General features: G+C 38.6%; 1 protein-coding gene and 1 long non-coding RNA gene across 2 annotated transcripts; both read right to left on the bottom strand.

The window, feature by feature from the left end:
- Positions 1 to 2155: 2155 nt before the first annotated feature.
- On the bottom strand, positions 2156 to 19877 carry LOC131251043 (SNF1-related protein kinase regulatory subunit beta-1-like). Its single transcript, XM_058251507.1, has 4 exons — positions 19453 to 19877; positions 8196 to 8377; positions 7143 to 7305; positions 2156 to 2610 (listed from the first exon to the last, which is right to left on the bottom strand). Exons 1-4 carry the CDS (start codon positions 19621 to 19623, stop codon positions 2275 to 2277), a joined length of 852 nt encoding a protein of 283 aa, XP_058107490.1. The 5' UTR covers positions 19624 to 19877; the 3' UTR covers positions 2156 to 2274.
- Positions 12295 to 14121, bottom strand: LOC131251044 (uncharacterized). The gene is made up of 2 exons (XR_009173569.1): positions 13041 to 14121; positions 12295 to 12823 (listed from the first exon to the last, which is right to left on the bottom strand). It is a non-coding gene; the product is annotated as an uncharacterized LOC131251044 (long non-coding RNA).
- Positions 19878 to 25654: the final 5777 nt, after the last annotated feature.

Genomic DNA, 25654 nt, shown 5'->3' with positions numbered 1-25654 from the left:
GAATATAACACATACATCATGGCCTAAAATGATATGGCAAAATGAATGAATGGTGATGGATGGTGTGGATATAACACAAACATCATAACGGAACTTCAACACGTCAACAGACTTCCGTGCTGTGTTCTACACTACGCAATTCGATATCCAAGGGATGCCGATTAGGTGATGCAGGGTTAACAGGGTGAGGATCTGACCGTGGGGCCCACCTCATGTGTTTGTTATATATCCACTCCGTCCGTTCGTTTTGCCAGCTCATTTTATGGCATGGTCCCAAAATGAGGTAGATCCAAATCTCAGGTGGGACCAGACATTCGGGATTCAATTCCCCAACATACACCACGGGACCAGAATACGTCTTCGTTTCCGCACATACATCTGAGGGCATACACCTTGTATTGGGGCTGAAAGTCGAGCACTTTGGCCGGGTTGGTGCTCAACCCTAGCCCAACCCAAGGTTCTTATACCTCAACCCTAACCCAACCTCGGGTTGGGAATTCTCAACCCAAACCCAACCCATGCAGGCTTGGTCAGGTTGGCCGGGTGGATATATGTTAATATTTTCGTTATTACATTGGTCTAATATACTTGCAATACACATCTTATTTTTTGTACTTATAATTTTATTATATATGTAATTATTTACTATAGAGAAGTTAATTTTTTCTAAACAAACAGGCTAAAATATAAGACTACCCCTTTAAAAGTCATGTTGTGTAGCATGCAATCTATTTGGGAGAGAGATCTGGCATATCTTGTTAGCTTGAGTCATTGGAAATGAGGTGGACCAATGAAACCCGACAGCATTGAAATTTCTTGTGACTTCTACACAGAAGATTCACACTCAATTATAATTTATAAGGAACTTATATATGGACCGATTCGGGTTGAGTCGGGCAACCAGAGGCCTCAACAAGCCCATCAGGTTGGTGTTTGTATAGCCCAAGCCCGAGACCAAACCCAATACATTGTGCCCAAGCCCACCCAATGACGGGTCGGTCACAGGTCGGTCGGGTTGAACCCGCCCGACTTTCAGCCCTACCTTGTATATTCAATTTAGTCTGCCGACTCCTCAGTGGCCGTAGTGCCTGCCATCAGAACCATTCAGGAGGTGGGCCCATCCACCGACTGGTTAGGATCGAAGTATGGGTTGTAAAAACGACCAGAATCTAGCGACGACCAAAATCATAAAATAGACAAATGGCCAATGGTTGGGTCATCAGTAAGTAAGAGCCCTACAAACATAACCTGGACCCTGATAGACATGGGCCTCGCTGAATCATCCCAAGTTATCTACGCACGGCTGTCTTCATTTTATTCTGGGCCATCCACTTTCACGACAAAAGTTAGGAAGGCTACGATGATATGTAAGGGATCATCTGCAATGAACCATCACCAGTCTACAGTGGCGGCCATTGATCACTAAGAGGTGGGCCACGCCAATGAGAATGCCAGTGCCAAATGAAAATCCCTGTGGCGCTTGCGTTATGGTACACCCCACACATGTATGTAATCCGAACCTATCATCAGGTGGGTAATATCTTGGATGGGCCACACCCCACAAATCATATGATATGACAAAATCCTGACCATTCCATCAGTGGGCTTTAGTCGAAAGAAAACAAAAGGTCACAAATTCAAATCAAAGTTACTCTCGACCATCCATTTCTTTCCTGACAAAAAAAAAAAAAAAAAAAAGGGCTTTAGAATTGTTTCACGGGTGTAAAGTTATGATATGGCGAGAGGGTGACAATCATTCTTAGAAAGCAACTGATATCTCATGATAAAATGAGACATGAGAAGCCAACACGTGCCAGACATCCCAGCCATGCAATAAGTGGACCCCATTATGCAGATGACGTGGCCCAAAAATCAGATTAGAAACAGAAACAGATGGGGCGTAAAAAGATAGCTGACAGTCCATTCGACAATCCTTACATGCCCCACCTGATGATTTTACTTCCTGGGCTTTCAGGCCAAAGGAAATATATAGAGATGGACGCAATCTACAACATGGACCACGCAGGCATGGACCACCAGTAGAGCTGCATCCGTTCATCTAATCAGCAGAATGCTGACCAGAAAAGCACTAGTTGGAGAATAAAATAACAGAATAAAGAGGACAGGAAAAAAGAATTCCACAGCAGAAGCTAAATAAGAAGAAGAGGAAGAAGAAGCTGATCTATTAACAGAAACATATCCTTCCAACAATCATAACACTCTTCTGTACATAGAAAGAGAGGAAAAAAAAAAGTTCTTTTTTCAGTAATTTACTTACCTTCGGAGGGGCTTGTAGAGTACAACAGTGACGTACTTGGACTGGAACCGGTGGGTGAGGCCGAGGGCGACCAGAGACTGAGATGCCCACCCTTTCTCTATGAACAGGTGGTTGAGGACTACATGCTGTGGCTTTGGAGGGAGAGATGAGGACGAAGATGGCTCCGTGGTGGGGCTTGGCATCCCAAGGACAGTTAGATGCAGCTGGGGTGGGACAGCGAGTGGCTCTTTCGCAAAGTCCTCATCCGCCAGGAATAGATGGCCATAGCTCGAGTCTGGGGATGGTGGGGGCTCAAACTCAGCTACACTTTCCAGATTTTCCGGCACATAATCCTGCAGCACAGAGAGGATGAGCAGATAGAAATTGGGTTTTTGGGAAATGGCAGTTTCTATTGCTAGGTGTCTTCCCTTGATTGAGATTCCACAAAACAAACCAAATTATATCATTATAATATTGTTACTCCCTTTGGTAATACCAGTAGGATTAGTCATTGTCTTTATAATACTAGATATCTTAGGTATTATCATCTCTTCATTAATTAACCTGTAAGAGACATATGACCAGAGAGACATCACTAGATTTACAGATAAAATACGATCCACGGCCAAAATTGTAGACTAAGAAATAAAATTAATAAATTAGAAATAGATAAAAAAATTAAAACAAAGACTATATAACATTTTAAAAGAAAATTCATCTTCTGACTTCTCATAATCTAGCCAAACGGATTCAGAAGGATTAGCAAATGAAATACAAAATATAACTGAAAATACTAGTAACATAGAAACAACAGATTCAAAACATGAAGAAGAATCTAGTTCAGAAGACTTGGATAAACTAAACCAAGAAGATAAAATATGTACATGTTTAAAATGCTCAACAAAATCTATATGTACACTAACAAAAAAACAAAGAACTTTATTAGACCTGGCAGAAAATATACAAGACCTAGAATTAAAATGAATTTATTTACAAAACTTACAGGAATCTATATCTAAACTAGTAGAAACAATAACCAATTAAATCCATATAACATAACAGATATTTTAGACAGATTCCAACCAACACAAGAAAGAACATTAAATTTCCACAATTTACAATTAGAAATAAAAGAAAATAAAAAAGAAATACAAGACTTAAGACAAGTTAAAAAACTTAACAGAAAACCATAATAGTTTAAAAGAACAAGTACACTTTTTAGAATCTAGTAAAGAACACAATAAAGAAGACAATCTAAAAACAAATTTGAAAATCAACTAGACGCATTAAATATTATTACAAACGGATTAGTTGTCTCAACAACAAAAATAAAACTGTTTCAAACAAAAATCAGATTTTTAGTACACCATATATATGAAGGAACTATTATACCTATAGAAAGAAGCTTAGAATTTACTGACAAATTTCCTAATGAAATAAAAAATAAAACACAACTACAGAGATTCTTAGACAGCTTAAATTATATAGGATATTTCTACCAAGACTTACATAAAATATGCAAGCCATTATATGATAGATTGAAAAAGAATTCACCTACATGGACTCAAGAACACACAAAAATAGTAAAATTAGTTGAACTTACAGTAAAACAATTACCATTATTACATATAGCTGATCCATTAGCTTATAAAATTGTGGAAACGGATGCATCATAAACAAATTTTTACAAGATAGCAAGCTATTTTATCAAGTTTTAATTTTAAAATTGAATTTATTAAAGGAGATTCCAATTTCCTACCAGATTTCTTATCCAGAGAGTATCTACAAGGCAAGAATGGCTGAAAGGCCAAAACCCACAAGCAAACAAGATTATGATCTGCATCTGTTTCTACAATTTTATAAGCTAATGGATCGGCTATATGTAATAATGGTAATTGTTTTAATATAAGCTTAACTAATTTTACTATTTCTGTGTGTTCTTGAGTACATGAAGGTGGATTCTTTTTCAATCTATCATATAATGGCTTGCATATTTTTTTTTTTTTTGAAGACACAAGGTGTCCCTACCTCTTTTTTGAAGTGCGACTAATCCCTACGGATACATGCAATCACCCACAACCACATGTATCGGGTAAAGCCAAGGAAGGGAATCGAACCCTCACCTGTAGGGAGCAAACCTATGGTGAAGATCATATAATGGCTTGCATATTTTATACAAGTCTTGGTAGAAATCTCCTATATAATTTAAGCTGCCTAAGAATCTTTGTAGTTATATTTTATTTTTTATTTCATTAGGAAATTTGTCATCAAATTCTAAGCATCTTTCTATAGGTATAATAGTTCCTTGAGATATATGGTGTCCTAAAAATCTGATTTTTCTTTGAAACAGTTTTATTTTTGTTGCTAAGACAACTAATCCATTTGTAATAATATTTAATGCGTCTAGTTGATTTTCAATTTTTTTTAAATTGTCTTCTTTATTGTGTTCTTTAGAAAGTTATGAACACTAGCATAATACCGAGAGCTCTTAAAAGTTATGAACACTAGCATAATACCAAGAGCTCTCAAAAGTAGCTAGAAAGGTCAAACCATATTATTACACACAGACATAAATAAAGCTAACACAGTAGTCCAACACAGTAGTCCCAAAAGCCATACCATGGAATCAAATTCAATTACCACAAAATTGGAATCTAACACAATTACAAACTCCTCAACAAGTAGAAAGTAGAGATTTAGAACAAATAATAGAACATTCGGATAGATCAATAGAAATAAGATTTAACCCTAACAGACATGTTACTTTACAAGATATAGACAATTCAATGCCATTATCCAGAATAGGAACACCACAAACTCAACCTGAAATTATAACAAGAAATAGGCAATTACACGTCCCAATAAAAGAATTAAGAAATGACATTACCGAAGGACCTAGAATACAAGGAACTAGAATACAATCTAACATTACCCGACCATATTATACAACAAATCAAGAAGACCAAGAAAACTTATATACAACACAATCACACCAAAAATAAAAAATAATATTTATTTTAAATGAAATATATATTTATATAATGAATTCCTTAATGTTTTTACTAATTTTCAACTTAATATTGCAATATTTTAAAACCTTATGAGATTTTGAAAATCTCTTTATGATATCATTTAGTGTATTTTCTTGTTATTGTATTGTTATATTTTCAAAATCTCAGCAACACTGGTCATATTTGAAAATCTCCCACAACCTTGAGGGGGAAAAGAGAGGAGCGGAAGAGAAGGGGAGAGATGAGAGAGAGAGAGAGGAGCGCTTCCAAATAACAATTAATCTATAAGGTGAAATATATAACGGCAGAACAATATTTTCGCCACTATATGTGTCTACGGCAGTGAAAGTAAATTTCCCCCGCTAAAGGATTTAATACCAAAAAAAAAAAAAGAAGAAGAAAGGGTGGGGGTGAGAACGAGAATATAGAGGCGGAACTAACTATCTGCCGCTGCTAAGAAGATCTAGTGGCGAATAATGTAATCCACCGCTATATTGAATGATGGTGGTGGGGTAAAACGACAGATTATAGAATCCGCCTTTATAGGTCTGTAACATACAGCAACAAATAATATGATTCGCCACGATATGGGTCAGTAGGAACAAGGTGTATAACAACAAAAGTCGATATCCACCGCTATATGGGTCAAATATAACCAAAAATAAATGTCATGAATGGCGGCGGTGACAAGAACAAGAGGTATAACAGTGGAGGTCAATATCCGCCGCTATATGTGTTCATGTAGAGGTGAAGAATAATATCCACCGCTATATAGTTGAATAAAAAATAAAAAAAAAAAAGGCGGGAATGATGTTCGTGGCAGGAACAAGGTGTAAAATGACGGAAATTGAAAATCTGCCACTATAGATTCCTTACGGTAGTGGATTTTTATTTCCACCTCAAAATCTGCTGCTATATCCCATAAATCTTGTAGTCGAAAGTGGACCATCATCATAACATTAGGATAATCAAAGGGTTGAAATATTCAATCCAAGAGATTTTTGAGGAATCCCTCATCCACCAGAAGCCCTATTGGATAAACAGTTTGGGTCACTAAATGAATCCAATTCTAATGGCTGAAGTCCCGAAGTATCATATTGGAATACGTCGGGATGTATTCACATTGGTGGGCATCTAGTGGATGGTAAAAAAATAAATAGGTTGAGGTTATCCCATGGTCTTTTTTCCACAAACATGTATCTTTGAATTAGAGGTTAGGATCGTTTAAATTTATTTATAAAAAAATAAAATAATAAAATAAAAATAAAATAAAATAAAATAAGAGGGAGAGAGAGATTTTGGACTTTGACTCAGCAACAGTGAGTTCTCCAGTTTGGTTGGTTTATCCTGAGCTAATGTTTGCCACAAATGCCATTATTGTATGCCTGCAGATCAAGCGTCATACACAGCCAGATTACCAAGTACTCTTCCTTGTCATTCTCTTAGAAAGAGTCAAATGACCCTTACGATACCTCTCTGGTCTCTCTCATTCTCACCTCTCTTATTCTTCTTCTTCATTCACATCCCATGGTTTCCACCACTACCCTGCACATCTCAAGTGTCTCTTTATATTTTTATCTATAATTTGTATAATAATTGTTTAATTATGAGAAATGTGAGTCACCAAATGGACCTGCCCAACTCACAGCAGGGACCCGCCTGAGTCAAGTTTTTGTGGGTCAACTGGGTCGAGTCCAAGTCCAAGTCCTGAGTTTACTGACCTTGCTTTGGAGTGGTACCAGCTCGGTCCTTTTCCCTACAATATTGGCTATCTTGATGGGGGGTATTTTAATTGATATGGAAAGAAACACTGTTTACCCGATGGCTAATGCATATAAAACTTTAAAATGGCAGGACATGAAGAGGATACTTACATTCACGTCAAGTAGATTAGAAATGCATCCCATCTCATCAGCGATGCAGGGAAGGTCAGGAATGTATCTCCGGTCACCATCTACTATGAACTTATATTGGTAGACGCCTGACGGGAGAACCAACAGAATGGAATGATCCTTGCCTGATCTCTGTAGTTTCTTCCTGTTAATTCAAAAGTGCAATCGTTGCCCAGTTTTAGGAAATGTAGCTTTCCTTCATGCTCATGAAACATTAAGGTTCACAAGCCCCTCAAAAGTGAATAAATTTAAGGCTTGCTGAAACACAGGATTCAGTACTTTTTTTCTTCTTCTTTGGACAAGGACAGAACCAGTAAAGTGATCTAGTGGGCCCTGTCATGGATGGGGATGTACCAAAGATCACCCAGATTGAAAGATCCAAACCCTTCAATCAGTTGCTACAGGTAGTAGGTTAAGAAAAAACAAACGGCAACGGTAAGGATATGATTTTCCAAACTGACTGTTTTTCAGGCACCCCAATCCACAGTTGGTCCTGTCAGATAAAAGTCTGGATCACCAAATCATGGGCCACACGTACAGATCCTGCACACTCAGGAACTTGCAGTTCCTCTGTTTTTTTTTAATGAGGTTTGCTAAGCCCATGTGAGTGTAGAGCCCCGCCCATCAACGGGCAAACACAAGCCAATATGGAACAGGTGCAAGATCTGATCTTTCCATCAGATGGGCAACACTATTCAGATATTCTGGCCTAACAGTCTAGAGTTTCACTCAGGTGACCAGTGTATAAAACAAAGAGCTTGGCTAGAAAAATTGTTTTTGCCGTACACTGTGGCCCACCAAAGGAGTGAAACTTTCTGATTTTCAGGCAAAGTAACTAACGCACCAGCCACCTTATGGAATGATCTTGCACACGTATCGTATTGGCATCAGCAGTTGTGTGGGGATGGGCCGGGCCCCATGCACATGTGGGCTGAGAAAACCTCAATTTTTTTTCTCTTCCCATAACCTAAGAGAAACTTATAATGCTCACACACTAACGAAAGGGTACATCCATTCCAAGCATAATCAGCTCACCTCGAATTCCAGTTGTCCCATGACCCTTCCACTGCAACATCATTGCCTCCAAAGTTCCATGTGATCATGGTGGGGATCCCTTGCTCGGGCGGAAGATCCAGAGGTCCATGAGTTTCATTCATCCACATCTGATTGGAAACTGGAGGAATATCAGCAGCCCTCTGCAGGGGAGCTACTGGAACCTACAGCAACAAGGAAACAGGCATACCTGTCAATCTCATAGTATTTATCAGAGAAAGGTCTAGACTTTTTCTTGTTGTCCATGGATCAGAGAAATCAGCATGAGAATAACCAACATTGTCTTATCCTCCATTGTCAGAAGGGTCCACCCTATGCCACTTCAACTGACGGATGATCTGGAGATTTGAATGCCCAGCTAGTTTATAAGGTTATGATGACCAGTACCATTTTATTTAGGAAACTTTTATAAAATTACAAGGAGCCAGTATTTACAACCACCCTGATTGGTAGGTGCACCCTCCCTTTCTAACTCTGCCTAGAAGGTCATGATACCATATCACCAAAGTAGAAACAAATGGAATATCTATTAATCTGGAAGGTGTAGACATTATTCCTGGAATTAAATTAATTTAAAAGCAGCATCCACTAGTTGATCCATCATTTATGTCAACCTTCTCATCCTGTGGTTCATTAAAGCACATAAACTAATGTCATTCCTAGATAGAGTAGAATGGCAAATCAGGATTCATGTACATTAGTTGGGATAGGGCTCAGATGATGATGATGATCATTTCTTATATAAGTTGGGTAATAACAAGATTTTGGAGTTTTTGCAGATTCCCACATAATTAATAGAGTATTTGCAAATACCAACACATACAGAAACATATGTTTTGCAAATAACCATTGTAAATTTGCTGTTATTGTAAATACCCATATGCGGCCAGTTTTCATAACTTTTGTTAGCAACCGTTAGAAATTAACAAAAATGCCCCACATGAAACATATCACAAAAATTCACTTCCACAGGAAGAATCGCGACCCTTTACTTTGGGGCCTTCAATAGTTGGAAAAGAATTGCAGGATCGGCCCTCTAAGAAAAATCAAAATGTTGTGGATGGCTAGGATCTCCATTTTTTGGAGGTTTTCATTTATGGTTCATCCTTTGTGAAGCTCAACAGATCGATGTCCAGATTACTAAATCATTGACCATTTATACAATGATTCCAACCTACACGAATAAATCCAGGATTTCAGATTTGTATGGTTCTTTAAGATTGATAATGAGGACCACATGGATGGCCCTAAAAATAATTCCCCCAAATCTGGAGGGACAGAAAAAATAAAAAGAAAAAGAAACAATAAATCACTTTTCTTTAAACCCCCCTTCTTCGTCCTCTTCCTCATTTCTTCAATCCTCTTCTTCTTTGTTCTCCTTTTTTCTTCTTTCGCAATGAAAGAGAGAGGACGATGAAGGGAGGGGGGGAGGGAGGGAGAAAGGAGATGGATAGAGATGGAGAATGGAGATCGAGAGTGATGGAAAAAGAAGATTGAGAGAGGGAAAATTGGGCTTAGGACTTTTTGGGGTTCTTTTGAGTTGAAAAGAGAAAGGGATTTAGGGTAGGGGTAGTTTTGTCATTTTCAAATTATGCTTAATAGATGTCAGAAAAAAACATTTCGAATAACCACGAATTAACAATGTGGTTATTTGCAAACATATTATCTTTATGTGGGTATTTGCAAATACCCCATTATTTAGATAGGTATTTGCAAAACACCTAAAAATTCTTATGAAATGAAATGACAACAACATACATGACATACGAACTAAAATGGCTGTGGAAAAGTTGCATTTATAATTGCACCTTCAGCAGTCTTCAACAAGTTTCAAACATTGGGACTGCAGCTGTAGCAGTGTAGCCCAAAAACCAATACACATTTGTATGTATAGGTGACCATTTAGGCTGAACCAGTGTGAAACTTTTTCAAGTAAAGAAGTATCAATTAAAAAGGAAATTTGGAAAATGCCTATTTTTCATTCATTTCATGTGTTTGTGCTTTTAAGCATGCATACGTCCATTTGTGGTGTGTGACCTGTCGAAGCACGTTCGTCCAGTTTAATTGTGAGTTTCTTTTTTTCCCCTTTTTCGCTGACCATATTTACTTTTAGAGTTTTAAGGAAACTAGTAGTATAATATGTAAATCAGTCATGGCATAAATCACGTGTATTTGCGTGTGAAAGCAAGAAACTTCGAGCTCAATATAATTTCATGAACTTTTGATTTGTGTATACAACTACGAGTCTAAAAGAGTAAAACCATTGTAACTAGTGACTATACCACAAAGTGCAAACCATTAAATGGATCAATTAATAAACATTAACTAGTTAACATAAGAGCAGTCTAGGATACTTTGTCAATACAACATTGAAGGTTGAGACTCGAGAGAGCTCCTTAACATCATCATTGTCCTAATGGATACAATGGTTTTAGCAAGGTCTTTTAATTAGTAAATCCGTTAATGCAAAAATAGTGTTGACATTGCATATGGGCCTGTATCGTTGATCCTTTATTGCCCCAACTGGCAGAGACAGCATGTATTTTGACCATGGTCAATCAACATATAAATACCGTATCAAGATGCAGCGATGCACAAGCATGTTTTGAACCATGCACCTCAGGCTCAAAGGCCTATGGAAGTTAAGATCTTCAACTCCGGCATAATAACAATTACAAAGAAGGACCTTTCAATGATAAATCAATAGATCAATTAAAATACTCCTTAGTGGATGCCAATATGTTCCAATTATCACTCTGGTAGGACGTTACAAGTCTTGAAGGAGGCTTGGTTGTAGAGAAAAAGTCACTAGAAGATCACATCATGTCTTGAGAAACCATAAATACAAACTTCTCCAACTACTAAGTTTTACAAGCAGTTGTGATTATTTTTTATACACAAACAATGGGCAAATAGCACATAGCCAGTTCAAAATTAATTTGTTTAAAACAGCCAAAACCATGTTTTAAAACTTGGACCATACCGGCCAGTTGGACCAGTTTGGACTGGTTTAAAACGGTATGGCAATCTCTAATACCCGCTTCTGGAATAGATCTGCCTGGGATGGACAGGTTTTCCAGTTCCGTGTGCTAACATCTGCCCTGTCAAAAATTCAGTAAAGGGGAGTTATTTGATAATCTGGTAGAGCATGATGGCTGATACACAGGCACTTGGGAATCGTACACATGGCAAGCATTAACTTGAACTACACTGTCCAAATTGCAGACCACACAGGATATTATCAACCAAAATTAATGTTGAACAATCAAACCTCTGATTAATGGCATTTCTGAAAGCTGACCGCTGACATTTTCATCTCGTACATCCATTCAATGTCTACCAATTGGCCAAAAATTAATCAGTGCGATTATGGTTTACTAGCCATCAAAATTAGGACATTTGGTTTGGAAGGTTTCATTTAAGTCACCTGTGTTCCATGTGTACTTCTTATCGCTTTGACCATCTATATTACGAGTGATACCATGGAAGGGCAATGTCAAGAAATTCAACACAAATGATTATGACCTTTGATGTGTAAAAATTAACATGGAACATTGGAAAGAGAACTTTCAATGTGTCCACATTCAACTCAGCATTTAAATGACAAGGATCCACCACTCAACATGACTATCGAATAATATGTCATTCAAACAATACCCATTTAATGCAAAATTCTGATTAATCAATCATCTCTGCATGTGGACCTCAAGGTATTCAATAACGGTGACGGTGTCCTAAAAACCCAGCCTTCTGGCCGTTGCAATACAGGCTGTTACGGCCGCAGCCGTTACAACCCTGTAAAAAAATTTCAGAGGAACAAAATATATTGACCTTGAACTGGTCTGTTAGGGCCCCGTGTTGGCCCATCACGGGCATGCAACGGCCATTTTGAATAGCTATAAAAAGAAAATGGATTAGGACACGTGGTTCTCCAACTGTGATACATAAAAAAATCTTATTTATTTTCTTTTGAAAAATGAATTTATTTTCATTTCCAATTCATGAAATCAGATTATAAAAAATAAAAAATAAATAAAACACACACACACACACACACACACACACACACACACACACACACACACACACACACACCCACGCACACCACAATGGGCACTCTAACCCACGACCTTAGTGTTGAAACTCAACGAGTCTACCATTGAGCCATGAGTAGGGACCCAATCCATGAAATCAGATAAATGAAAAATGAATCATCAAACAATGATATAGAAAAAAAAAAGACAATTCTTTGTTCTTGACCTCAACTGAGGAGGTAACCATCTAGTTCCAAGGGCCTTTTTTTTTTTTCAGAATGACCATTACAGCCCACATCACGTACCAGTGCCCACCATTACTATTACATGACTGTTTTTTAATACCATGGTGGGGGGCCCAATGGTGCAACACGTGAAATTCTCCTTGGTACCAACATAGGCAAAACCAAATGATTGCAAAGAGGTTTCTAATTGCTCATGCATGTGGACTCCCTGCTCATCTACACACAGGAACACGTGCTAATGCATGAAATGTGTATCGTATCTTCTATCTGGTTGGAAACAGTTCTTGGATCTTTTCCCTATATAATCAAGCCATTTCATTGTTCAGGTGGGCTGCACAATACAAAGTGTGTTAATCAAGCCATTTCCCTGTTCAAGTGGGCTGCACAATACAAAGTGTGTTAATCAAGCCATTTCCCTGTTCAGGTGGGTGCACACAACAAAGTAAAATGGATAAATTATGGCCGTCCATTTGTTTGTATTTTGTGGCCCACATGAGGTATGAAATGGCCTAATTTTGAAGCCATAGCATATAAACATTGCATCTCACCTAATAGAAATCTCACATCTCGCACATGTCCTTCAGATAGGAAAGTGTTCTTGCATGTAGATGATGCAGGACATGAAATTCAGATATGATGTGCAAGAATTCAAGCTTAAGATCACGTTAGTTCAGAAACAATTACACAAATTTCATATCCCACATGAAAGTCCCAACATTCAATTAAGGGGAATCTATGCAAGTCCAGGCCTACACAGGCTAGGGCTGGAACAATAAAAATTATAAGCCAAACGATACTCAAAGATAAGAAATAATCATCCACACATGCATAGTAATCAGCCCCTAATCCAAGGGATTTACCAATTTCAATTCAGGGAATCCTAGGGTGAGAATAGGGATAGAATTTGGGAATTTAGGACCATTTAGGGTTAAGGTTTATGAAAAACAGATATGAGAGAGTAAAGGAGAAGGAACCCTGAACCAGAAGACAGCTGTCACGTGCGGACCACGAGTGGGACCTGACGCACGTGCGCTGGTGATCGGCCGCACGTGTGTGGGACCCACGGACCCAAAAATCGTCTCCTTGGGGTTAGTCAGACAGGCTTGGGCTTCAAAACCCCCAAATTTCACGTTGATCCGAGCTACGGCCTGGGGGTAGTGCTCCATCGAAGTTTCATCCCTCCTGCAAGGCCAGATTCTGCGAATCTGTTGAAGAGAGGGAATTTAATGCAATAAGGGACAGATTTGTAGCGCAGATGATTATGGGAGATGAGAAGGGTGGATGGTATAAGACGGGTAATAGAGATGGCGATGGATGGAGGTGAATTGAGATAGATGTGACTTCGCACCACGGTAGTTAACCCTTCGAAGAAGGATAGGCTTCGCACCCAATTAGGCTTCACAACTCAAAGAGTAGAAAAACGCAGAATTTTTATTAATTTTCAATAAATCAAAAGAACTAACAAGGGTGCCTATTTATAAGAAAACCCTATACCCCAAAACTCGCGTCATGTGTGCAACCTATTACTTGGCGATGAAGTAAATTAAAATAAAAACCAAACAAAGAAATCTAAAGCGTTCATAATGTTCTAAATAATAACAATAAGCAAAACCTAAAATATGAAATCAATCCGACTAATGGGCAATGATGATGAGATCCCATGGTGGGCTTTTCTTGATTGTCGGACCTACTCTTTTGAATCAAAACTTCGTCTCCTAACTAGGAAGCCCTCCCTAGACGTCGTCATCGATCCAGATCGACGGTGGGGTCTTCCTTCTGGCGTAGGTGCGTAGGGGGCGGCGTGCATGTGCGTGTGCGCATTATGTCCCCATCAGTAGATGGGATGGCTACCACACATGTGGAATTAGAAAACCTGTTATTCCATCATAGTTCATCACCATTTTAAAAAAGGTAGTGACTCTTAGACCGTCCGCATGGCATAGTTTTACATCAATCCAGACTGTCGAGATCACTGTCTGAAGTGTGGATGGAGCATAACTAGAAATTAGACTAAGATGATAGCAACCACCTATATTTGGACCATTCTGTATTTTTACTTTTAACCATCCATTGGATAGCTATGAATTAGATGGTTAAGATTTCATGATCAGTGTGATTTTAGGGGTTGTTTGTTTTCTAATTCACCACAGTAAATCCCTGTAAATGGGTAATAATTAATTACCAATGTAATTCCTACACCCTTTTAAATGTTGACGTTAACAGGTTGCTTTTTAAACACTAAAACCGAGGAGTGTACGAATTTCATGTGGGACCCACTATGATGTATGTAGCTTATCCACACCGTCCATCCGTTTTGTGGGCTAATTTTAGGGCATGAGCCCAAAATAGAGGCAGATCCAAAGCTCAAGTGGACCACGCCACAAGAAACAGTGGGAATTGAACACCTACCGTTAAAAACATTTTGGGGGTCCCAGAAGTTTTGGATCAAGCTGATACTTGTGTTTTCCCCTTACCTATATCTGTGTGATAATATAAACATGTTAGATGACAAATAAACAATCTTGTGGACACTAGGAAGAAAGAACTTTTCAACGATGGACATTTTTTTACCAAGGTTTCCAGTGGTGTGGTCCACTTGAGCTTTGGATCTGCCTCATTTTTGGGCTCATGCCCTAAAATGTTTGGGCAAAACAGACGGATAGCGTGGATATGTCACATCATGGTGGGGCTCACAATTTTAAGTTAATATTTTTTAGACCACTTCGAGGAGGAAATACTTGTCACGTTCAAACAGGGGTAAAAAGTAAAATTTTTCTATTTACATGGTATTTATGTAGGATATGAAAAATCAAATACCCCCTCAGAAAAATGGTCCATCTACAATGTGTCCCACAATTTAGATGGTCTCGATAGCTGCACTTGAGTGCAACATGTAGGAGAGTGAGTCACCAACATTTCAAATTCCTTCTTCCAGCTACATCATTTAAAGGAATGATCCTGTTGGACAGTTTTGAGCCAGAATGCCCTCCAAACAGAGACACCCTCTGGTCTGGGTTTTAGAACATTGGCCCAATAGCATAAAATTTTTGAGATGCTTATGCATTTATTATTTGAAATAAAAATACTCAAGATTTGCATGAATCACGACTGATTGCCTTGCCAAAAGCTTCCCACATCTAAACCCTATAAAAGAAGTGAAAGGTGAAGACCTTTTTTTTTTTTTTTTTGAGAGAGAGAGAGAGAGAAGTGACAACAATTTTATTAAAAAAACCACAAAAGCGGGCAAAGATAGGATTGAGAAGTGCTTGAATAATGAAATTACATACCTAATATGATGTATCTTTTATCTCTCACATTTCTTTTATTTCGTTTTAAGCACTATTAGGGCCTGTATGTATACACTCCCATAAGTAGCTTTTTTTTTCTTTTCTTTTCTTTTTTTCAACTTATGGCAGCAAATAAGCTACTTTTTTTAATAAAAGTTAGTTTGGTAACTACCCTTGTAAAAGTAGCTTATTAGCTTAAACTTAGAGCCATGTGTAAAAAATAAAAAAATTTAAAATTTTAAAAATTTTACTTATAAATTTTTTACATTTAAACTCTCTCGTCATTCTCTTTCTCATCTCTCCACATGATGGAGAGTCCATATAAAGGGTACCCCTACATGATGGACGGTTTCACATCAAAGGTTGGGGCCCACACGATGGACAACAGACCATGGACAATCTACATCAAAGGTGGGCCCCACATGATGAATGACCCACATCAAGGTGAGCCCACATAATGAACAATCCACATCAAAGGCCGGCCCCTTATATGAATGGTCGACATCCAAAGTTGGTCCTGTATGATAGACAACCCAATTCAAAAGTAGGGCCCACAAGATGAATGGCCCACATCAAAGGTGGGCCCCACATGATGCACAGTGGACATGACCGCACCAAGGTGGGCCCACATAATGGATGGTCCACATCAAAGGTTAGCTCCTAATGATAAATGGCCCAAATCCAAGGTGGGCCCTCCATGGACAGCCCATTTCAAAGGTTGGGCCCACATGATGTAGGGTCCACATAAAAGGTGGGCTCCACATGATGGGTGATGGCCATTGAAAATGGGCCCACATGATTAACAATTCACAATGATGATGGACCCCACACAATTGATGTCCCACATCAAGGTGGTGCATGTAATGGACGGTTCACATCAAAGGTCGGCCAACTATGATGAATGACTTACATCCAAGGCAGGTCCCACATGAAAGAGGCCCACTTCAAAGTTGGGCCTGCATTGTGGACGATCCACATTAAAGGTGGGCCCACATGAGGGACAATCCACATCTAATGTCCAACATGATGGACAACCCACATCCAAGGTGGCCCCGCATGATAGATAGCTCACATCGAAGGTGGGCCTTACAAGGTGGATGTTTGATATTGAAGGTAAGAGCCACACGATGAACGGTTCACATTGAAGATAGGGCCAAGGTGGGCCCAACTTAATGAATGGTCCACATCAAATGTTGGCCCCATATGATGGACGGTGGATATTAAAGGTGTACCCCACATGAATAAATGGAGAAAGTGGAGAATGAGAGTTTAATGGAAGAGATCTAAAAATTATATGATGTTAGAAACCAAACGAACTTTTCTATTTTTGGCCTAGAAAGTATGTTGTTTAGCAAACATACTTATTTGCTAGATATGTGGAAACCAAGATAAACTACTTGAGGCATAAGTAGCTTAAGCAAATTGATTTATGATTCAAACGTACCCTTATAAACTAGATGTGTAGATCATCAGCATTTGCCTTTAGATCTTGAGGGAACTCTACCATTATCAACAGGCCAATGGTCAACTCGCACGGGTAAACTAACCCAAAATGTACAACAAAGGTACAATTTGGGGTGATGTTCATACATTGAAGTATGAACTATGCTCTATTATAAATAATAGAGTATGAAAATACGAGTGATGAAATGTTGTATCCACCTTCAGTCCTAAGAAACTGAATATGGGACTGATCAAAGTCGAAATAACATAATCGCTCCACTGCTCTTCTACACGATTAACGTTATAGCCTGATTAAGAGCCAGGTCGTAAGGATATGAGATGAATTATACCTCATATATGATGAGCTGCATGTTGTAGACCCGACATGTGCTTAGTAGAGTATACTTTACAACGTGGACCACGTACATGGAACTATTAATACCCAAAAATTGCTTTAATTCAATATAATCATTGCATCTTGCAAGTAGATAGTCTCATAGGTGACCCTTTGTGTCTTTAGCTACCCTCTTGTGTAAAGGAGAATAAAAATGAATATCGCTACTTTAGTCTACGATAATGTGAGTCCTTAGGTTGGTTGAACTTGGTTCTGTTGGGAAATCAACTTAATCAATTCCAAATTACACATTTGCATGTGTAAGATCCCGTAACAAATACACCAAGTTTCTAGAACTATTCATATGCACTTGTGTGTCGACGATATCAAGTTTTTAATGAATTTTTTTGTAAACAATAATTCTTTTAAAAGCATACGCATTATATCATTAAACTTTAAAAGGACTTATAAATCGATGTTTGCAAAAAAGTTGAATTTTCTAACTAAACTCAATAAGTTGGGCAAGTGTGTAGGCTAAGTTCTCCAAATCAGTAGTCAACTCTATCGATGTAGTTATGCATACTAAGACGATTATTACAAAGCTTGGATTATTGAGTGGTAATAACGTGGTCACTTAGTACTCAAACACGCGTAAGAAGACAACGGTGTTGCTGTAGGTCCCATACATTTGACTCTTATCGACTGTAGTTTTGTGTTTTTGTTATTATGAGACGAGCTAGAAGGACAACTTATATCGTGCCCACCCCATAATGTGATTGAGTGGAAGTTCTTGGATATGGACCTGTGGGGCCCACTTGTGGGCAACCACTAGTGGGTGGGTACCACGCATTTAATTCTCTTAGAATTCAAAATTGAATTTCAAATTCAACGAGAAGAGGATCGAGATGGGAGAGAGATTGGATGAGATAGAGATTACTATTACCTCATCTAAACTCATCCCATATCCTCTCAATTAATCGGTCCCCTCATATAAAAAAAGGGGAGGCATTCTCTCATTAAATGCAATCTCAATTGAGGGAATATCCCATGGGGGGAGAGAATAAATACCATTTTGTCCATCAGGCCCGCCTTTAGACAATCTAAACTTTTAATTACAGGCCCATCTTAACCGTAGAACTAGAGGAGTAATCGTATCCTCTCTGCTCCTACAATGGTTAGGCGGACCGCTAGACAATACCATCCATCTTCGGCTTTGTGCAAAGGTCCCCAAGATCATGGACTGCCATATCCAGTGGGCCCACACATCCAGGCTGATCAACAAGAGGTAGTGGGACCAATACAATCAATGGCATAGATTGATGAATAGTGGCCCCCCTGACTCACAGGGCAAGGATAATGTACATAATCCCGCAGAGGCGAGGATCACATAATTCCTCTTCTTCAATAAAAGAAACCATTCTCCCCATCAAACAGACCATCCCGTTTACAATCAAATATATGAACAAATAATAAATAAATAAAATATTATGATCCTTGACCGAGCATAGACAACATAAACTCAAGCCTTGAGTTTGCAAAGGCAGGGCCCATATCTCTTCAATCCAGACGGTTGACCTGGCAGGCACCACCATGGCTGGAGAATTCCCAAAAAAAATTATAATAAAAAAAAAAACTGACAGAACAATCCTAACCCTTCGATGGTCAAGAATAAAACACAGCAATGGTCCACACTCAACCAGGAAAAAATGGCCAAAGAGCGGATCTGTATGAAGATCTACCCACATTCAGTCCCATCATACCGATGAGCCCCACCTGCAGAAGCTCAAGATCCGAAGATACCATGCACGTCCTCGGCCCCAGGATCATATAGTTCCTCAATGAAATATAATTAATAAATAAAAAACCCTAGAAAAGATCGTGATCGGAGATTTTCACCTGTGGAGCGAACAGGAGTGGAGATCGGGAGATTCCAGGGCTATCTGGTGGCGTATTCGCCATCGAATCTGACGACGTAGCGTGGGCCCAGCCATTGGGATCACCGTCGGATCTTGCAGAAGGATCTTCGGCCCCGTTCTCGCCCTCTTCCCGCCCATTCACATTCCCCATCTGAACCTTCTGATATGCAGATTACAGAGTAAGAAGAACAGAGAGAGATGGAGAGGTCCTGGGAAAATGCCACTGGCGATTGGATTATTTACGGATATTGCCACTGCGTTGGAGAAGCGAAGGAGAGAATTGGAAGAGGGCACTGATATTCGGTTTATTTACTGGAATTGCCACCTGCTGGAAAGCGGTTTTAACCTTCGAAAGCGGTTTCGCAGAAGCGGTTTTTTTTGAGGGGCAAAAACAGAGGAAGAAAGCCAGGCGTCGAGCGAGGTAGGCCTTTATAAGAGAACGTAGGTGCTGACGTGGCATAGGCACGTGCGATACCGACGCGTTTCAAATAGGTGGCCCCGCTCGGCGGTCCTTTGTTTGTCTGGACACGTGATATTGGGAGTTTTATGGATAAGATTTGAGTAATTATTTCGTACGATGGTAGAGTAAGACAATCGTACACATGCATATCGCTTTCACACATATGTAAATCAATCAGAACCGTATAAATCATATGGCCATCTGTGTATGGTTATGACTCAAAGCACTAACTGGAGAAAGATATGTTGGGGCAGTCGAATGAATGGCTATAATTAAAATTTACAAAATGTCCATTTTAAACAAAAATATCATATTGTTTAATGTAGTATGACTTTGAGGTTATGAACGGATGAAGTGGACCAGATATTTGGACGGTCTGATTTGAGTTATATGTATTTCACCTGTACAAAACAATGAATGTGAGTATGGATTTTTACAGTCTTCCAGAGTACCAAATATTTTTAATAAGACTTTTAATTTGTCGGAAATGCCCTTCGTATCTAGATTAAGATCGTGTTTTACGAAGTAATGAAAGGACCAAAGTACTTGAGTGCACTGCAGTGGTACTCGTACCACCATAGCTAGTTGTTGTACCGGATTGTTACGTGCTCCAAAAGATGTATGCATGAAATCCAACCCGTTCATCAGATGCTTCCCCAGTTTTTTTCCCAAATCACAAAAATCATACAGATCTAAAGTTCAGATGAACCACATCACATATAAGAATTTAAGAGGGGATACTCGCCATTGATCTGATTTGAAGCCCACTGTGTTGTTTATATCCAATCCAGTCCATTAATCTGACGTATTTAAATGAGATGAATGGATAGAGAAAAATTAAGCCATTCTGAATCTCGGGTAGGGTCCATCGAAATCAATGGTGTGCGTCCCATCTCAAAGTGTTAGCTGCTAGTGTAGCCACCTGAGTCTTGGATCTGTCTGATCTTTAGATCATCGGGCAAATGTGTGGTGGGGAGACATGTGATGGATGAGATGGAAGTCATGCATGCACCGCGTGCGGCCCCACCCCCAACAGCCGGGTACCACCGCTACCTCTGCGCTGGCTCTTGTTCGGCTGTTCCACTTTAGCGCACCTGCTCCCTTATCAAACTCTTTCTTGAATTTTAATTAATTTTGCATAACTATTTTCGAGAAAAGCTCCAGTGAACTCAGGAGCACTATAAGTTATAGCGCTCATGGTTGCATTGGAACACTTAGACAATTTGCCATTGATGTATACCATTCACTGGGTTCAATGCTCATTTGGTTTGCTACCATGCAAAAAATATCACCATCGGTCGCTTGGTTTGTTTTTTATTATGCGGGTATGTCAAAATTAAAACATCTAATATAAATGTATATAATCACTTTATGAGAATATTAGTTACTTACTTAACTATTTGCAGAAATTTATAATAATCAGACGATAATCAAAGAATAGGGTTTTTTCTCTGAAGATGAATTACTTTGAGCCTTTCACGAGAAAAGACTTTCAAAAACCAATGTAAATTAAACAAAAGAAAAAATTTACAATGATTCACTAAGAGTAACTCTGTCAAAATATGTCTCTTAAAAGAAATGCTTGACATTGGATAAATAACAAATCTAGCATATAAGCGTTGACTTGAATTATAATTAAATATTATAGCTAAGAATTACTGATACCCCTACGATAAGCTAAGATAAAAGATAGATTGATAGATTTGATTGATTGTTGTTGGTGAGTTTTTTTTTTTTTTTTTTTGAGCTGCCCCTTTTCTATTACATTCCTCTGTTATTTATAGATTTCTGCAATGGCATATTTTCCATATCCTTTTATTATTGCAGCGAATACAGTAGTTAAAAGACTTTCTAGATTCTTCTCTTCTATAAATCATTCTTTTAATATGTTTCTCTTTACGATGGATCCACTTCTATCGGCCAAGGCTTTGCTGCCCCCGATCGCCTTTTATATCTTAAATAGCTCGACCACATTTCTTGTATATTGATCACAACACTCCGTCAACCATCCACTGACGTGTAGAATTAGATTTATGCCAACTGTAATCACGCAAAAAGTACCCCAAATCTTTAAAGATCTTTTTATCCACTTCTTATTTCTCATGCAATGCCACAAGTCGCCCTCCTATTGGCTTTCTCAGAATAGTCATAAAGAGGGTATAACATTACGCCCCATGTCGCTTCGCCTTTAAAAAAAGATAACAACAAAATTGTTTTATTGCCCAATACCATAAATGCAATCGACTGTTAATTCACGTGTTGTTCCTCATTGATTCTACTCGACTGATGTTGTATCAAGAGATATCATTTGTTTCACTCTTCTAGATTATCCATGTGACACGTTGCACAAAATTGTATCATACGAGGAGCCATGATTACCTTTTTATTAATGTGCACATATCGCGGCCAATACATAAGCAACTCTTAAGTCGGTGCTTCTCCCTTTTCACTCCTCTCTTGCAGCAAACTCTTCTCGATTTCCTCTCCTCAATTCATCATGACTGCATCGTCTTCTTCTTTTGTTTAAGCTTTTCACTTGGAATCTTTTATCAAAAACCTTGATGTCCTATCATCCAAAGTGATTAATGATCTCCTATTCAACACTCCAACTGAACCAGACACTACATCATTGAGCTTGGTCATGCTTTTCATCTGACGGTCACCTAGGAACAGCTTCGTGAAATCGATCCCAATTTTCTCGAAGTGTCTTGATGAAGTTATGCTTGTCCAATTAGACAATCTCCCAGACTAGTCAAATGCATTCAAGTCTCTACAAGCATGATTGAAACTGATGAATAACTGGGTTGAATGGTTTGCTCGTGTTGAAGCACAACATGGAAATACATGGAAGCAAGCAAGAATTTATAAATGCATCAAATTTTCTCTGCACGAATATTCAACAAATTCTTCCCTTCTTACAGCAACATCAATTTTTTGGAGTCAATCGACCAATACATTCCATTTTGGATATGGCCTCATGGGTTCATCGATAATGGATGTATATATGTGCATTTACTCACCTCATACCCTTTGGGGAGCATGTCTACCTGGTCTTTGCTCTAAAAAATTTACATCCATTCACTCTCCCCAGATAAGAATAACAAGGCAAATTATACATTCATGGCTCTTTAACGCAAATCTCAAGATGAAGTTGATGAACAATAACATATGGCGTTCATGCTGATGTGGATCTATCAAATTGTGGTGTGAGTGCTCTGCAAATCACTAAGGAATATATTCATATGGCTGAGGCGCTCGCTTAATGATATCAGCTTGCCCTTGCCCCTTTCGTGATTGACCACCTTATCATAGCAGGTATGAAGCAACCATAAAGGGATTTCACCACTCTGATGGGCCTATCTAGCTTGTCCAGATGTGGTTTTACAAATATTTTGGAATAAAGTTCGTTAAATATGTTCCAACAGAGATATAATTCACTTCTTTCAGCCACCATAACATCATCTATTTCAAGATTAACTGCTCTTTGGTCGAATGTATGAAATTCTCTCAACAAGTCCACTCATACTTTTTGCCCTTCAAGGATAAGGGGTTTCGGTCTGACATAGTTCATTGAAGAATATGAATCGACCAATGCCAAATTGGCAAGCCTCAAAGATATGGCTTGGAAAAGCTATCTAATTTACATGGACTTACCATATGTTGGCTATATAGACACGTGTTAATGCCGGTGCCGACATTGAGTAATACCGCCCCAATATTTTTGTGCGACAGTTTGGTTTGGCTCAAAGTATCCCATTTTCTTTCATTCACGGATTTGTAACTAACCTTCGAATCATTGACTAGTCACAGACTTAGTCACCATCTTTCAGACTCTTCATAAAGGGTTTAAGTATTAGTTCTTCTTTCACACTCCCTCTCTTCACCAATCATCCACATTAGTTATAATCATTCCACTCTTGGTGGAATAATTATTATGGGATTCTGATCAGCGGGTCATGAATTAATAATCGGCCAGCTTTTTTCTTCATCAAAGGTGAAAAAACCTAGGCCAAGAAAAAGAAAACAAATAAAGAAAGCACCAAGAAGTCAATTGTTACTCAATCGGTCGTGTCTCCTATCGAGAGAAAGGCACAATCAAGGCAACTTCAACCACGTTGACCGTCCCATCTCCAACAATAATAAAGACGGTTGATCCTTCTTTTTCTTTAAAAAAACGGTCGAGTCAGGTCAACGTGAATTGAAGTGTCAGAAGACCACAATGATAAATCCAACTAAGCGTTCCAACTACCGCTTCAATTCTAATGCTTACAATTCATTTAACCATTTCGAAGATATCTAAACTTAGACTTCTTATAACGCCTTGCTCTGCTCTGCCTACAACATCTGTCGAACTGCTTCATGTATTTCCTCTTCGACCAAAGCTATCACAACTTTGAGAAGTATTACAAAACTAAATTTTAGCCAAGTATCCCACTTGGTAAGTATTCTTAGGAGATGGAAGAGGCGTATAAGAAACAAAAAGATGTTAATTTAATAGGGCCTTTAATAAATAACAGCGTAGAAATGAAAGATTAAACGATCAAAATCTTCCTTTTGACCAATATCTCAAGCCATATTGTCATAATCCTCCTTATTTTTCTCGCTTTAACTGAGCTTTGGCTTTATTCGTCGAGCCTACCAAAATTTCACCACCGGTCGACCGATTCGTTATCGTTGTTGTTTAGTCAGATATAAATGGATGCTATTCCAACATTATGCTATTTCCTTTTTGTAATGATTGTGTAGTTCCCTTTACTCACTTTCTTTATTTTCAAAGTAACTAGGCAACTCTCGACCGCTGACAAGTCAATTGCTGCATCAACTCCTTAGGTTGATGTGTCTATTTCAGACATTACGGTCGACGTTGCTTAGTCTATGGCTAAAAAACTTGAAGTTTCTGATTCAGAAAGGACTACAAGCGATATTCCTCAATCAACAAATCAAATTGAATGTCAAACTTAAGAGGAGGTAATAATATATCAACTTATGGAGCCCTTCAGTCTTCTTTTACAATCAATAACTATTTCACTCGCACCTGATCAGGATCAAGAAATTATGAAATCAGTTGCACCAACAACTTTATCTTCCATATAGCTTGCTTCTTCTTTAGAACCGACCGATCAAGTAATCACCCCAGTCGATGAACATGAGATTGCTCTTCTATATAAGCAGAAATACTTAAACAAGAGATATCTCAACCAACTGAAACTACTCGTGATTGAAGTACATAACTTCTAATGGCCAATGTCTTTACTCCTCTGGTTCCATTGGTAGATGATTCTCATGCCTTGTTTTCTTTTTCATAAGAACTGTTTCTTATAGAAGACTTATTATCTTCCTTCGATCAAGCCCTCCCGCATGACATCCTGGTGTTCGATTCTTTTACACTTTTATAAAAATTCAACAACTGTAGGAGGAATTATGAATCATCATTCATTCTGGTGCCGCTGACATCATTGCGTTAGGATTGATTATGTAACACTCCGGGTTTTCAAGGGCTATGTAAAAACTCAGCTCCCGAATTCCTAGGTGTCATGGGTGCCCTAATGGGCTTCAAATTTTAATTACATTTGCATAATCACATAAACAATGGAGAGTTTAGCAAGGCATGAAGCATAAGTAAGCCATAAAGCAGTATCAAGTGCCACTAAATATAAAAATATCCAAACCACAAATCCAAAATCATTTAAATAGGGAACTAGTCCCACCCATACATGACCCA

The sequence above is a fragment of the Magnolia sinica genome, chromosome 7, assembly GCF_029962835.1.
Source record: "Magnolia sinica isolate HGM2019 chromosome 7, MsV1, whole genome shotgun sequence".
Lineage (NCBI taxonomy): Eukaryota > Viridiplantae > Streptophyta > Magnoliopsida > Magnoliales > Magnoliaceae > Magnolia > Magnolia sinica.
The sequence above is the reverse complement of the archived record's forward strand: the minus strand, read 5'-3'. Positions and strand labels throughout refer to the sequence as shown.

What these genes read in the sequence shown, in the direction of transcription:
- LOC131251043 (XM_058251507.1), bottom strand. Translation starts at nt 19,623, where the DNA reads ATGGGGAATGTGAATGGGCGGGAAGAGGGCGAGAACGGGGCCGAAGAT. An exon ending in CACTCCTGTTCGCTCCACAG is followed by an intron (nt 8,378 to 19,452) that starts GTGAAAATCTCC and finishes TTGTTGCTGTAG; the next exon opens with GTTCCAGTAGCTCCCCTGCA. An exon ending in CTAATCTACTTGACGTGAAT is followed by an intron (nt 2,611 to 7,142) that starts GTAAGTATCCTC and finishes TCTGTGCTGCAG; the next exon opens with GATTATGTGCCGGAAAATCT.